This window comes from Sminthopsis crassicaudata, chromosome 1 (genome assembly GCF_048593235.1).
Source record: "Sminthopsis crassicaudata isolate SCR6 chromosome 1, ASM4859323v1, whole genome shotgun sequence".
Classification (NCBI taxonomy): domain Eukaryota; kingdom Metazoa; phylum Chordata; class Mammalia; order Dasyuromorphia; family Dasyuridae; genus Sminthopsis; species Sminthopsis crassicaudata.
The window spans coordinates 683,705,758-683,722,476 of NC_133617.1; the positions used below are offsets into that span (position 1 = coordinate 683,705,758).

A 16,719-nucleotide genomic window follows, 5' to 3' on the forward strand; every position below is an offset into this window, starting at 1 on the left:
ATGAAGAGGAATTTCTCCTGGCATTAGTGAGCAAAGCTACTGAGAATTCTAGGATAAAATTATATACATACATATATATATGTATGTATGTAGAATGCTTTGCAAATCTTAAAGCATTATAAAATGCTAGTTATTGTTGTTTTTAATCATTATTGTCATGATTATCATGAAGATCTACAACTGATGTGGGAATTATACCAGATCATCCAACATGTGGCACTTATTTATTCCTCCCCTTTATTTTCTTGCCCTCTACCATAATTTATTCCATCTATTAACTGTTCTTGCCCCACAAAAAGAAATGGAAGAAACTAAACAATTTATTCTTTAATGGAAAGTAAAACTTTATATAATTTTATAAATATATATTTATGTATATCAATATATACTTATAATGTAAAATCATATTACCATGGAAAAGATTAAAACGAATGTCAATCTATAAAGGGTGAATTTTTCAGAAACACACACTCACACCCTCTGCAATGTGTCTGTTTCCATAACGAGGAAGAAAAAAATACTCTTGTGTTTTCCTTTTTTTTTTCTTTATTAATTAATTTAGAGATAGTGAATGTAAATGGTTTCAAGGCAATGGCTTTGAAGTTAGAAAGATTTGGATTCGAGTTCAAATTCTGACCTTGGAAAAGCAACTTGACTCCTCCAAGACAACAAGGCTGTAAATTGCAAAGGAGCTAGATCAATGGGAAAAAATGGTCAATGTGTAAAACCTCTGCACTATTAAAATCATCTGTCTGGCCTAAAATATGAGCGATTTATCTAAAAAATTGAAGGCTAAATAATTGTTTTTAAAAATCAGAGGGGCAGCTAGGTGGCGCAGTGGATAGAGCACCAGCACTGAAGTCAAGAGACCTGAGTTCAAATCTGCCTCAGACACTTAACACTTCCTAGCTGTGTGACCTTGGGAAAGTCACTTAACTCCAATCGCCTCAGTGGGGGAAATCATACGTAGAGGTTTTGCAAGGGTGAATGTTGAAAATTATCTATATGTATTTTGAAAATTAAAAAAAAAAGCTTTTTAAAAAAAGGTAAACATTTTAATAAAAAAATCATGTGTATTATTCAAATCATTTTAACCATCATTTTCAAAGATGTTTAGTGACATGATGTCAAACCAAGTATTTCTAACAGAATAGCTAGCAGTCTTAAAATTTTAATTAATTTTTTTTAATTTAAAAATTTTTTTTAAAGTTGCTGGCATAAAAAAAAAAAAGAGAAGTTGCCTCATGCACCACATAGAGATAAACCCCATAGATAGAGGGTTCTTATCATAAAGTAACTGTCATTTCTATATATAAGGGTCAGCAGTAGAGTGACAGATTATTCATTAACAGAATGGTAGCCAGGCAAAGTTCCAATGACAAAATTAATGACAAAATGACACTTAACTGCAACACTTGGTCATGTGTGTGAACAAAACACCCTCCATTCCCAAACTAGAATTCAGTCAATATACCGAGTCCATCACAGAACAAACAGCTAGCTGTCAACATGTATTTAACAGCTGCTCAGAATTTTCCAAGATTGTAATAAATTTCGAGTAAAGCAATCAGTAAGAGAACATACCCACCAAAGATAATGCTGACATTTGGCTAAGCTGCCTTCTTTTTTTTTTTTTTTTTTTCAAAGGCTTTGGGGGAAGGGATACCTTCCAGATTAATAAATTACTTTAAAATTTTTATACTTATTGGTACTTTTTTCATCTATTTAAAATCCAAAATATAGAGATATTCCACAAAGTTAATTTCACTCCATTTTCTGTTTGATAAAAATAAAAAGGAATGGAACTATCTCAAGGGAATATGTCCTGACATTTTTTTTTGTTTGTTTCAGCTTAATTTATCAGGCCTGGATAGCTAGCAAACCATTGGTATTTTGTTTGTATTTTTGTTTTGAAATTTGTAAATCAAATTCAATCAGTCAATAAACATTTATGAAATACCTTCTATTTATACGCCTTTTTTAATCCTGTAGAAGTTTATAATATAATTGGGGAGAGAATATGAAAAAAACTACATACAGACAATATATATAAAGGACAGATTGATGATAATTAATAGAGGAGAAAGAGCACTAGAATTAGGGGATTGGAAAAATCTTCCTGTAGAAGGTGGAATTTTAGTTGGAACTTGAAGGAAGCCAGGAGGCAAATGGCAAAGTAAATATCTTCTTATTCTCACCCTTCTCAACTGTCTAGCTTGTGATCCTTTTGTCCATAACCACATCATGGACAGATATTATACTCCCTTCTTTCCATGAAACACTTTATATAAGGGAGCGGCACACACAACACTTCAGTAGGTATTTAAGAGATATGCTTACCTAATAACTTTCACAGATGACTACTTAATATAATATAATTTACACACAATGTGCCCTGATTAAATCAATCTTTAAGATACTTTCCATGCTTAAGCTGTAGCTGAGCAGAATGGAATGTCTTCCAAGCTCCCCTTCCTTAAAAAATGGGCATTTGCTCACCTGTCCTTGCTATTTCTTTTCCTTATTGAGCTATGTTCAGTTACAATTCCTCTTAATATATGAACAGGCCAGAACTAAAATTTGCCCTTGCAGATCTAGCATTGAACTCAGCCATCTCACATAAAGCAGAAAATTCATAAATGTTAAGTGACTGATATTAATATTGGTTAAAGTATATTAAAAATATGTTGCCACTTCCCCTATATTATCTCTTATTCTCTCTCACTAGCCCAGGGAGATTAGTCTCACAATTAATAAATACTCTGGATTGTCATATCTAAGCTTGCAAAGCACTTTTCATATATTAGTTCATTTGATCTTTACAACTTGGGAAAAAGGGGTTATGATATTTTAGAAATAAGAAAACAAAGGCTTAATGAGGGAAAATGACTTGCTGGGGGTCACAGACTTATTGAATGACTCAAGGAAGAATTTGAACATATATCTTCCTGCTTCCAAATTGGGCACTGTACCCACTATGATGTGATGATTTCATGAGTATACTGAAATGTAGAGAAATTAAGTTACTTGCCTATGGTTATACCTCCACTAAATGAAAGACAAGATCAGAACTCAGATCTCTCCTGATTCCAAGTCAAGCATTCTTGTTAACTAAACACTGTCTTTATTATTGGCTAAAAATAAAGGTTCCTCTATTGAGATTCCTATATTTCTACATTGAGATTAGAAAAAATGGTTATAGTTTATGGCATATACAAGAGCCTTGAAAATAATAGTACATATGCTATTTACACATATGCACCTCCAGATTCAAAGATATCAATATTTTGAATTGTCAAGAAGCCATGGGATTTGCATTTACACATATGCACCTCAATATTATGAATTAATTGTCAAGAAGCTATGGGATTGCATTTATACATATGTACCTCAAGATCCAAAGGTGTCAGTATTATGAATTGATTATCAAGAGACTATGGGGTTTGCATGTTTCTCCTCCAAAAAATGTTAGCTAGATTTCTATTCTTCCTTTGGTACTATAACAAGTATAAGTAGTATGGATTTTTTCAAAATATATTAAATAAATGTTTCTAGGCAAACCAAAGGAAGAGATTAATTCTGACATTTTGAACTGACTGTGCAAACAATGTAACCCTCTCTGACTTCTCACTCAAGCACTAGGGAAAGGTGGTAGAAAAATGGCCCCGAGGCAAGAGATTCCACCATCTTGAATGACAGCAGGGTTATCATCCCTTTCACCTCCCTAGCAGTCAGTGGAATACTGACTGCTGCCAATAATCCATTACCAGCATCCACAGCTGAGGACTGTGAGATGCTTCAGTCACTCACACATATGCCATGTTCTCAGAGTTAAAGAAAGTCATTCACATCAAGTAATTGCTATCTTGGGAACTACCCCCGCCTTTTCTAAATCCATCATTCATTTTTTTAAATGTGAAGCGTGTCTAATATTTTTAATATATATTTAAGCTGGAAAGAGCAGTACTTCAGGATCCTAGATTTCTGAGTCTACATAGACAGATAATTGCTTTCAAAAATATGTCCAGGCAACTCAATGATCATGTGCAGATCAAATGAAGTCTTGTGCACTATCTATGGCTAAATGTTAACATCCTGCAGTCTAATTGTTAATATTGAACTAAGCAAAGTATAACTGGCAAAGGTAAAAATTTATTGGGAACACATTTCAAGAAATTAAAAAGGAAAAAAAAGATGACTGTAGAAAGATATTCATAATTGCTTATTTGTAAAAATAATGGAAACAACAGAAATGGTCAAGGATTGAAAAATGACTGAACAATTGTGACATATTAAAGAATGGAATACTATATCATCATTAATGACCATATAGGAAGAAAACAATTTAAAAATATAATGGTGTGCACGTAGGTGTGTATATGTATAATGTACTGACTACAATGCTTTTAAAAAATATTCTGCTACTCATAAGTCAATGCAAAATCATTCTCACATGAGAGGCAACCTGGCATTGTGGACAGAATGCTAAGCTCAGGAGTCAGGAGATCAAGGCTGAAATCCTAGGCAAGTCACTTCACTCCACCTCAACCTCATTCTTCAAGTCTCAAATGAAAAACTTGGACCACCTAATGTCTGGGCTCCATTCTAGCTTGAACTCTATGATCCTATGCTCATATGAGCTTAGTCAATAAAAGCATGGTGCACTTGCCTCAATGCAAATAACCTGTCTTCTTAACATTCAGTTCTGGGCTCACTTCACTCAAATTCATTTATTTGTTTTTATTCTTTTGATGCTTATTTAAAAAAATAAATCCATGTATATATGTATGTGTTATGTGTGTGTATATATTCTTGTCTCCCCTATTAGAAGAGAAACTTTGAAAGTAGGGATTTTCTTTTTCTTTGTATTTGTGCCTGGCATGCAGCAGACATACTGACTGATTATGGAAAAGTCGTTTTATATATATATATAAAGTGAATGCCTCAATTCCATCATCTGTGAATTATGCTACTTACTACTATTTATTAAGAGATAACTTTAAAGTACAACATAAGTGTGAATCGCACAATCTTCCCCCCCCCCCCCCCCCCGAGGCTGGGGTTAAGTGACTTGCCCAGGGTCACACAGCTAGGAAGTATTAAGTGTCTGAGGCCAAATTTGAACTCTGGTCCTCCTGAATTCAAGGCTGGTGCTCTATCCACTGCGCCACCTAGCTGCCCCTGAATCACACAATCAAAAAAGAAATTTAGGAGTTATTTATCAATTATTATATGTATTAGGAGTTATTTATCAATTATTATATGTATGCCAAAGTATGATTTTCATTGCATTGTGATGAATGTTCAGTGGGTTTTAATTTATATAAAATTTAAGTCCATGAAAGTATTTTTAATGAATCATATAATATATATTCTAATTCAAAACAAATTATGTAAAGGCATCTTTATCTTCATTAATATGTAGATTGAGAAACTAAAATAAATATAAGTATACTTACTAGGTCTTTCCTAGAACATTATTCATTACAGAGCAGAGTTCAGCATGACAAGTCTCTCTTAAGTCCCATTCAAAAGGACTTAGTGCTGGAAGACTGAAAGGACTTTGTTATAAGTCACTAAATCCTAAGGGAATGTTACAGCAAGAGTTCAATGAAAGAATGTTTTAAATTGGTGAACTCTTACTTAGAAATTTTGAACTTCAAGCAGAACAACATTTCTTACTAAATGTCATTTTTATATTAGACACTTCAAACAAACAAACAAATAAACAAAGGAATGGCTGGAGCTCAAACAAAAGAACAGACAGAAGAAATATGTTAATTTGAATGAAAGAACTGATATTTCTCAGAATGCTCACTCTGTTTCTGGCTGATATTAGTTGCTTCTTCAAGGGGACATCAAGAATGTGCTAAGTGGGCTTTAAAAAAACCCACAGGGAAAATGTACCAGTGGTTGTTCTTTGTGAATAAGGCTTTAGAGATGAGAGTTGGAGGAGACAACATGATGAAGAATGTTCTGGAAATTTCTTTGTAAATCCATTACATGTGATTTCTAAATGTCATTTCACTGTGCTTAAGTCTACTCAAGAATCTAAAAGTTGGCTTTTGCCAAAGGTCTACTTTTCTATCTTTTTTCTTTGAGTTTTCTTTATAACTGGCAATCACATCCTATAGAGTCTATAAGATTATTCAATTCTTTTGTGTTATTTTGTGAATAAGAAAAACAGAAAAATCTTAGCTCATTCTGCTTGCAGCAATAAAACTTAGGTATGATAGCAGCAGTATGTTGGTATGCATCCATGTGTATGTGTACGGTCATTTTAATTTTCCCTCCTTAAGCTGAGGACTTTCGGAGTAAAATGAATGTAATAAGGATTCTTTTCTCTTCCAGCATACATGAAAGCTCATGTTAAATGAGTAATTATTTCCACAGTTCTGCTAACATATAGTAAATAAACCACATTGTAATCTAAATCACGCTAAGATCTTTTTAGAGAGAAAAAAATTATAAGTAAATGACCTCTTCACTTTTGCTCAACAATTTTGTCACCATTATATTTATTTTATATACACACACAGCATATATATATATATATATATATACATATATATATATAATATATATATATGCATATATATATGTATGTATATTCATGAAAACTCTAGAAAATTTTCAGGAAAACCAGTTTCATAGAACATTATTATTTACTCTAAAACATGTATATAGAGTTAAAACTTTAAATAGAATTTCAAGAGCATTGTTCAATATAGTTTGCTTCTACTTTATAGGATTTAAGGTTGATATTGTATGTACATGTGTATATATATATATATATATTTATTTTGCCCTTTTCCCACCATTGTCAATTTCCAAGGTATTTGGGTACCAAGAAAAGCTTTTGATTGCCTTGTCAGCCCACTGGCTCTATTCATTCAGGGATGTCACAAACTGGAGTTTGACAGCACAATTAGTCTCCATGGAAGCTATTGTGATGTCACAATCATTGAATTGTGGCATCATTGAATGAATCTGGCAGAAGAAGGATGTTAGTCACAAAGAAGAAAGCTTCTGTTTACATACAAATACCTTGGTAATCAGTAGTGATGGGAAAAAATACAGAAAGGATTCCTAATGCCATAATTTAACCAGTTTTAAAAGCATTATTCATTTGGAAATTTCACATGAATTAAAACACAGTTCTTTAAAATAATTAATACTGATTTCTGGGGAACAAATCTTACTATATCATGTAACTTGAAATAATGACATTTTAGTTAACCATACATCATGAATTCAAAGATATAAATTCAGTGCATCAAATTAACCCATGAAAAAGACTTAATTTTTTAAAAAGTTAGAAGACAAACTCTTTTGCAGAGAAGGAAATCATGGTTAAAATAGTTATTCCAAACTTTCATGTCTTTCACATATTACTTTATCAAGTAAGAATTTAGGATAAAAACAATCAATCCCAGGTTTTTTAAAATTAAATGTTTGAAAATCAGCTTTCTAGATTATAATTATAACTAAGTGATTACTATCATCTTTTGGCTTAGTCAGAAAGCTTACTTTAAATGTTATAAAATATTAAAACATCTTTTAAAGCATTATAAAATACTGTAAATATCATACTTTTTTCTTTAAATAATGCCTACACAAAATATATTTAAACAACTTATATGTATAAGCATATAAATATATACCACACATAGACACACATTTACATAGGAGTGTTTTAGTATGTATATGTGTTTGTGTGTGTGTATATATATATATATATATATATATATATATATATATATATATATGAGGATGTATGGATTATTAACTAGCTCTGAGCGATGACTTAAGAACTAGGTCTATATTAAATTGATTTATAATGTTCTTCAATTCCCAGTGGTTCTCCCGTTGCCTTTTTGCCAGTTGTAACAATGGCACTCTAATTTCAATTAGAATAGTTACCACTGCTGGTCTCGGAGATGGTACAAGTCAAGTCACATTTTAGTCTGCTTCCCTCCCCCACCCTGAAAGTCGAATCCCATCCCAGAGGTTGGCAAGGCAGTTTCTTTTTTTCTTTTCTTTTCTTTTATTTTTATTTTTATTTTTATTTTTATTCCCAGATGGTAAGAAAATGAGATGAGTGGAATCATAGGCCAGAACTCTTTGGGGATCAAGCTTAATCTGTCTAAGCAATTGTCTCAACCAATACACAGCAAGATTACAAAGAGCCCCAAAGTGAAGAACAGTATGGAAGATGGTGGCAGGAAGAATCAATGAATCAGTTAATAAATCATAAACAGCAAAGTGGTTAGGGCAATTTGTAGGATTCGTGGCAATTCTGTAACTGAAAGAAATATTTACACAGGATTTCTGTTTCTGCTTTGGAAAACAATATTCAATTTATCACACACAGGATAGTCATAGGTGCCATTTGGAGAAACATTGAGAGCCTGGACTGTTCCCTACCTAATCCTAGGTGAAGGTGATGCTCCACTAAGGTCCAGCTGTTGTCATCCACACAATGACTTTTGTAAACGAGCAGCTGGCAGAGGTCCCTGGCTGTCATGTCTGCTAGAATCTCCACCACTTTGCTTGTCCCATCTTCACTAAAGACTTTAACATCCTGCAACATATAAAGGATACACTTACAGATAAACAGCTTCATGTGTTAAAAATAGGAAAATCATACAACTCTTGTACACAGAAGAATTCTTGTCATTTTCAGCATCCTGGCATCCAACACGAGTGAACAAATATAATTTGCTTTAACATTTTCTAACCCCAACTCCCCCTCCAGCACCCTCCCCCCCCACTTCTCCCACCATAGAGAGGACAAAAGATGACAATGTAATTTATCATCAAACAACCAGGATGCCTCATGTGGCATAAAGCATGATCGAAACAGTACTTACTATGCTGCTTCTTGAAATATCTGAGAAAGGGACAAAATTAAGCTGGAAACATAGTATCTGAATTTGAGCACTGGCAATTTGATTGTTAAAGCTAATAGCAAAACTAAACACAGCTTTCTCCTCCCAATAGAAACTTTTGATTGATACACCTGGCCTGGATTTCCGGTTGTCAGTCCATCACATTTCTCCTCATTTCTCACATTCTCTTGGATTGGGGCAGAAGATGTGATAAAACAATATCTATTACTGCATAGTTTTTAATGAAGAAAAGGAGAGGGGAGCATATGAGCTACAAACAGCCTTTCATCCCAATCCCCTCCCCCCCCATAAAATTACAAAGAAGCCTCATTTCCCTTGAACTGTTAAAATGTACTAAATACTTGAAACACTGGCAAAGTAAATTTTAAAGGGTCAAAATGTGCTTCCACTGATTTTAAAGACAACATGTGCTAGTAAGAAATGCTTTAGTAGATGCAACCTTTAGGGTAATCTGAGATGGAAAAAAAAATCTTACCTCAACAGCATGCAAAAGACAGCAGTCAGAAGAACAAGATGGCATTTTTAAATATAGATTGCCTCTTAAAAGAGAGTTTGTTCTGTCTCTTCCAACTTCTGGCAGACTAAGCTGCAGCCCCCCAGGGTGTTTTGCTGGATCAACAGATTACTGTAGCCTACCTGTCCCCTAGTCCCTCCTAGCCCCTCCTGAGGGTACTCTTTCTGGGTTTACAGGAAAACCCTCCCAGCAGCTCCACTCAAAGGGTTACTCACATACAATCTTTTAGGTAGTGAATCAAACCACACTCTACAGACCAATCACATCCTTCCTTGGAACTGATGTAATCATTTCCCCACACACTATCAGACCTCCAATTTACTCCCCCCACTCCCAGTAATAACAATTATTATTTTTTAAACCAACAAACAAGGAAATGTTTGTTTTATGACCACCCACTGCATGATAAGTGTAGTGTAACATTAGAAAGTTCAAAGAAAAGAAATCATAAATTTCTGAGCCAAAAGCATGTGTGTTCTCTGAATTTGGATTCTGTTTGCCAAATCTCTTCATAATCCTTAAGCTCTGAAGCCGATGTCATCCACAGACATGCAACTGAAAAACTTGAACTTTTACTCAAACCTGTTTGTGTGACCTTTTCCCAAGAAGCCATCATTACCATTACCAGTCTTTTTATCTACTGCTTTGGCCAAGAGTATATACTTTGTCTTAACTTTTATTTCAAGTGAAATTCATCTGGCAAGTGGAGTTAAGAGATAGTATCATTAATTCCCTCCCAAGTCACAGCAGAAAAGAAGGAAGAAAAGACAAAAAAAAAAAAAAAAAAAAAAAAAGAAAAAAAAGAAAAAAGAAAGAAAAGGAAAGCAAAAGAAGATAAGGAAAAAAGAAGGAAAGGGAGACACTGAAAGAAAAAAGAGAGAAAGGAAGGAGGGGAGGGGGAGAGGAGAAGGAAAGGAAGATAAGAAAAGATGGAAGGAAGGAAGGAAGGAAGGAAGGAAGGAAGGAAGGAAGGAAGGAAGGAAGGAAGGAAGGAAGGAAAAAAGAAGATAAAGATTCATGCTGGTCCAGTGATCCTAAAAACAGCCTATTACCAAACAATGAAATCTGCTCCATCTTTAATCCTTTTCACATCTATGTGCAAAATTCAAGCCCAGATAGGGAGGAGTTAACTCTTAATCCAGTGAAAATGACTCAAACCTATGTATTCAGGAACTTGCTTCAGCTGACAGAAGGGATGAGCCAACTCTTTCAGAAGTGGCTGTGACGGGAGGAGGAACTGTGGTTGCTGGAGCTTTCTGAAAGGTATGCATTCTGTACAATGTTACAGCTGCACACCCAGCCTCCTGTTCCCATTTAATCAACTCACAGAGATCTCAGCAGGGTGGAATTTGGACTGATGGGTTTTTCCTTCACCCACTTTTTTTTTTTTAAACATAACCCAACACACAAAACCTCTCCAGAAATCTATTTGCTATAATTAGCATGGTTCATTCTCCAAAAGCATAATGTATACCCTAAGCTGAATATTTAAGTAAAAGTGGTTTTTTGTTTTTTTTTTTTTTCAGAATTTTATAATAATGAAAAGATCTTTGAATCCAGGAAAAACTTGGCATCCAGACAACAAACAGAAAGGCAGGTGCTGTTGTAGCACAGAAACACAGTTCTCAAAAATCAGAAAAAAATTCAAAACAAAAATAAAGTTAAATTTTTCATTCAATTGCTACACTTGATGATATTTGGTAAGAATCCAATGTCAATTTTCACTGGATGTACCCTGAATGCTTTCTTTTATCGATGAAGTTTGTTTTCCTAGCCATTTCTTTAGTCAGATTTCATTGTTTGGTAATAGGCTGTTTTTAGGATCACTGGACCAGCATGAATCTTTATCTTCTTTTTTCCTCCCTTCCTCCCTTCCTTCCTCCCTTCCTTCCTCCCTTCCTTCCTCCCTTCCTTCCTCCCTCCCTCCCTCCCTCCCTCCCTCTCTCCTTTCCTTCCTTCCTTCCTTCCTTCCTTCCTTCCTTCCTTCCTTCCTTCCTTCCTTCCTTCCTTCCTTCCTTCCTTCCTTCCTTCCTTCCTTCCTTCCTTCCATCTTTTCTTATCTTTAGTCAGGATGACTCTATTGCCCAGCTGATAACTAAACTCTGATCCCAAATTCAGTTTTCATGTTCCCTTCAAAAATTAATTACCATAGTAAAAACAGGATTTCCCTTTACTCTATTGGACATAAAATTTCCCACTTACTTTTGTATCACTCCTCACTGATGTCTACATACAGAGTATTAAAGATTTCAATGATTATATTCCTTACTCAATTTCTGCTTAAACACTTGTTCAGACCATAATTGGAAATTGTGCTGTTAAAGAATAGGAACAAAAGAAGTAATGGTAGGACTGGAAAAAATTAAGACCCCAAAATTCTACTGGGTTAAAAGTTCAAAACCAGTTCTGCAGTTCTGCCTCACCCCAGTTTCCCACAACTAACTATAAAAGGACAGTATTATGGTCCTTAAAACTCAAGCTTTTACCCACAATTATTGATTGAAGTATAGAAAGATTGTCCTGGTGAACTGAAGAGAGTCTAGTATCTGGCAACAAAGAATATGACTTCTTCAAAATCCCACTTTACTACTTACTTCCGTCTGGAATTTAGGGTAAATAGTTTAACTTTTCTGGACCTCAATTTCATTATTTGTAAATGAAGGGAGTTGGACTCCTATCCAGAAATAAATGCTAAGAACATCAAGGTTTTTCATTTACAAATAGAAACTTAAATTACTGTAGCTTATTAATCCTTAGTTACAAAAAGAAAATACAATAGAACACTTTCATTGTGGCAAGCTCACAAATTTGATAAATACTGCCCTAATAATGCATCATCCATCAGTTCAGATATCACCATCATTCTCAACGACATATATTTTCTGAGTACCAATCATAACCAGTATAAAGATGGACAATGTGATCTTTGCACCTCACGAGTGTCCAAGCTAGTTATTTCATAGGACATAGATAGCATTTTGTGATAAACATGTATAAATTTAATGCCAAGGTGCATTACAAATTAAGATGAGAAAAATTTTCCCCAATAGATAAGTAGTCAAAACACATGAGCATAGAGTTCTCAAAAGAATTACAAAGTTCTGATAGCTTTGAAGCTATTGCGAGTCTTGAAAAAAAAGTTCCAAATCATTAAAAATAACTGAAATGCAAATAAAAGCAACTAAGAAGTTTTCATCTCATAACCAGAAAATTGACAAATTATGGAAATAATTCTGAAGGGGTTGTGAGAAAGTAAGTGCACTAATACCTGCTGGTGAAGCCATGAATTTGACTGGTATGTAAAACAACTGGTATGCAAAACAAACAAACAGGAAATACAACTAAATTGTTCATACTCTAGGAAAGCATACACCTCAATGAACATACTAAAAGGGAGACTATATGTCAAAATATTCATGGTAGCAAGAAATAGAAACAAAGTGGGTATCCCTGCCCATAAAGGAAGGGATGAATGGTTTATTAATGTGCAATGAAGAAATGAAATGTCAGAAATTCAGAAGCATGGGAAAGATGACAGAGTAAAATAAATGGAAGCAAGAGAAAAATATAACCAAGGGTACAATAATATAAATAAAAAGAAAATGCTAAAAGCAGAACTATGATTAACTATAATGACCAATCTATTATAAAAACCAACTATAATGACTCAAGAATTTCCCTCCTCTTGGCAGAAAAGTGCCATTAACTATAATGTCAGACGTGGTCATGGTAGTGGATGTTTTTGCTTGACTGTTTTTCCTCTAAGAAGAGAGGATTCAATGCTCTGTATATCTGTGGGCAGTGAGGTGAGGAGGGGAGGTCAGGTCATGTACAGGAAAGACTATGACAGAAAAAAAATCATCAGTGCCACTTATTTAGAAGGCACAAAAGAGCATTGAAACTGGTGGCAGAAAAGCAGTGTTATTATTGACTTGTGAGAAGAGGAATTGTACCTTTTGAATCAAAGGATTGATAATAAAACAATTGGAACTAGACGAAGATGGGGGGGGGCGGTTTACAATAGTTTTAATCAGTAGTTAACCAGCTGCTAAATGCCAGCCAGAATACACATATGACCTCTCAATTTAGCTGGTGTCCTGATTTTGGTTCACTAAGAAATAAGGGCCAGCATCTTGACCTGAATCCTATACTGAGAGAGAATTAGTGTTGAGAACACAAAAGCCTCCAGGTAGAGCCTTCATGTTTTCCTCATATTGTGAAAAGAATCTTTTTTCAATAGTATAGCCTGGCTCTGAGGAATGTATTCACCACTGTGAATGAGTCTTCAACTTTGATAAATTAAGCAATTTTTGGTCTGTTCAAGATGAAAAGAAAACAATACTAGCTCTGTATAAATGTGTGTATATGGGAAGGAGAGGGACAGAGATGGAACTCTTACATTTTTTATTTGCCATTTAAGGTAAATATCAAAGCTGACTCCCACAATATCAAGGGCAAAAGTTGTCTTTGACCTCTTTGGATCCCTAGCCCCCTTACACCACAGTAACAGCCATTCAAGTAAATGCTTCTTTAATTCAACAAGTATTTATTAATAAGCAAAGCACTCATGGATTCTAGAAAAATAAAAAAATGAAAAAACAATGACAGTCTTTGCCCATCAAAAGCATGTTCACAAACAGGAAAATTCCCAGGACTGGCAGAAATGAACTGAGGATCAGGACAAATTAACTTCCATAGGTAGGTGCAATGTGAGGTGAGCAGAGACTGGAAGAAAAATAGGGTTAAAGTTACTTGTCCAGAGGTGTCTGAGGCTGGATTTGAATTCAGGTTTTCCTTATTGCAGGACCTGAATTCTATCCACTGCACCACCTAGGTGCCAGGAGGACTTAGCAACTGGTCTACCACTGAATGAATGTTAGGGAGCTAAGTTTTGGAAAAACAGAGGTGGACTTTCATCACCTATCACTATATACTTTGTTGAGAAAGTAAAATCCATATTTATCTGAGTTATGAGGGGGAGGGAAGAAGGAAGCCCCCCAAATTCCTCAGAGTTGCCAATTTCTTTTTCACCCGTTAGAACAAAATGAACTTTTAAGAAAAATATCTATGATCAAAACACAAAACCAAATAAAATTTTAAAACCTCACAACAATAAAACAAAAAAGGCAGATAATGCCAAGTACATGGAAGGTCATTCTATTCAGCTTGGCTGGGGGTAAGAATGCTTGGCTACCTCAGAATGTCTGAGTATTGTAGTTTGCCATAAAAGCACTCAAGTGATAAGGGAATGAATGTACCATTGTTCGGGGGTTTCCTGTTATTAGTTCTTCCTTTATACAAGCACATATTTTCTGATTTAGTAGAGAGAATTCATGAACAATGACAGCTGAAAGAATAAACGTCACTATACTAGGGAGATTTTCTCTTTTCCCACATGGTGCATTTTAACAGCTCTGTAACACTCCCTTTTACCCCTCACTCAAAAAGTAGTATCAAATGGATGTGAAGCATCAGTACTTCCACTCTGGCTGCATTCTCAAACTAAATTACCAGATTTGAGTGCAAATCTCTAAATGAACTTTAACTAGTGTTTTATACAATATTCAAGAAAGGCACCTATATACTGCATACTTCTCAGCTAGGGTTACCAACTTTAGACAAGATTTGTATCTGAATTTGAAAAAAAACCAAACTATTTGACTTTTAACTGGGGGAGGGGGATTTCCAAAGCCTCAGTGGTAATCACATTACAAAAATAGAAAATAAAGTGTTTCCAGGCTTTTGCTCTTCGTGGAATTATGTCTAACAGCAAACCAGTCTCCTATAATCCTACTCTGGAATTTCTCAAATCTGTAACTAAAAACCAACAACATAGGTCAAATCTTCAGTGTCTGTTGTAAGGTGTATGAAGATACACTTTTCTAAAACTAAGTAGGAGTTACTGTCTTTTGTTGCAAGAGTTTTTCTCTGTATATATTACACAATTGTTTAATGAACTTAAGGCCTGATGATAGGAGAGATTCTCATTAGTTAGCTGAAAGAAATCTGCTGTTAGAAAAAAAAAATACATGCTTGATCTAGATACCAGAATTTAAGTATTATTAGCTCATCTAGGCTGAACTAGTTGTGCAACCTTGGAAAACTTGATTAATACTTTATAATTTCTTCATCCACAAATTGAGGGGATTAAACTAGATTCATTTCAAATTATTTGGAATGAAGACCAATCACACAGTGATATCTAATACCCCTTATTCTTCTCCCTACTCCGACATTCAAAAAGAACAACATGAAGGATCATTATTTTCTGGATGGTGCAGGATAGGAAAGATAAGAAAAATGATTTTGTTACCTAGGATAGTACCACATAGTTGAAAGATAGCTGTATGCACTATGAAGATCTTGGTGTAAATACTGACTGTTACTCTAGGCGGCATGGTGAATAAAGCATGAAGCCTGGAATTAACTAATTTTTATGAGTTCAAGTCCAGCTTCAAATACTTACTAACTGTATAACTGGACAAATCACTTCCCTCTATTTCCTCAGTTTCCTCACCTGTAAAATGAGTTGGAGAAAGACATGGCAAAACAGACCAGTTTCTTTGCCAGGAAAACACCAAATGGGATTTAAAAAAATCAGACACAACTAAAATAATTTAACTTTGAACCTCCTTTATTACTTTTGTGATCCTGAGCAAGAAACTTCCCCTCCTTTGCAAAATAATGATGTTGGAGGAGATGATCTCAACAAATTCCAAACTCTGATTTCCTCTAAGAAAGGATAGGGTCCTTGTTTCTATAAATTGTTTTCACCAAAAATGGGGTTTGTTTGATATAAATACTAATCCAAAAACATTTAAGTATGTATTTTATGCCTTGAGCAAGATGTTAGAAGGAATTGTTTAACTTAACTACACTTCTCCCTCAAAAGTGTGGGAAGTAATCACTCACTCCATTTCCTAGAATCTCACCTTCTTTCAAAGGTCTGCTCAGATATCATCTCCCATATTCTCCCCTTGAACTCTCCAGCTTCTAGTGCCTCCCACCTGAAATTTTTGATGTTTAGTCCTTTCGCTCGTGTCTAACTCTTTATGTCCTCATCTGAGGTTTTCTTTGCAAAGATATTGAAGTAGTTTGTTATTATTTCCCTTTCCAGATAATTTTATAGGTGAGGAAATGGAGGCAAATGGGGAAGTTACTTGCTTGGAGTCACATAGCTATTAAGTATCTATGGCTGGATTTGAACTCATAAAGATGAGTCTGCCTAATTCTAGCCCCAGTGCTTTAACCACACTGCCAACTAGCTACGCACATGAAAATATGTTGTATTTT

At 34.7% G+C, this 16,719-nt stretch overlaps 1 protein-coding gene across 5 annotated transcripts in view; it reads right to left on the minus strand.

Annotated features, from left to right (window-relative positions):
- Positions 1-16,719, minus strand: part of GRB10 (growth factor receptor bound protein 10) — a 253,786-nt gene that overhangs the window by 20,386 nt on the left and 216,681 nt on the right. For all 5 annotated transcript variants that reach the window (XM_074283599.1, XM_074283598.1, XM_074283601.1 and 2 more), the window contains one exon: positions 8,428-8,584. In XM_074283599.1, the coding sequence (XP_074139700.1) occupies positions 8,428-8,584 (157 nt within the window). The remainder of the gene's footprint in view (positions 1-8,427; positions 8,585-16,719) is intronic.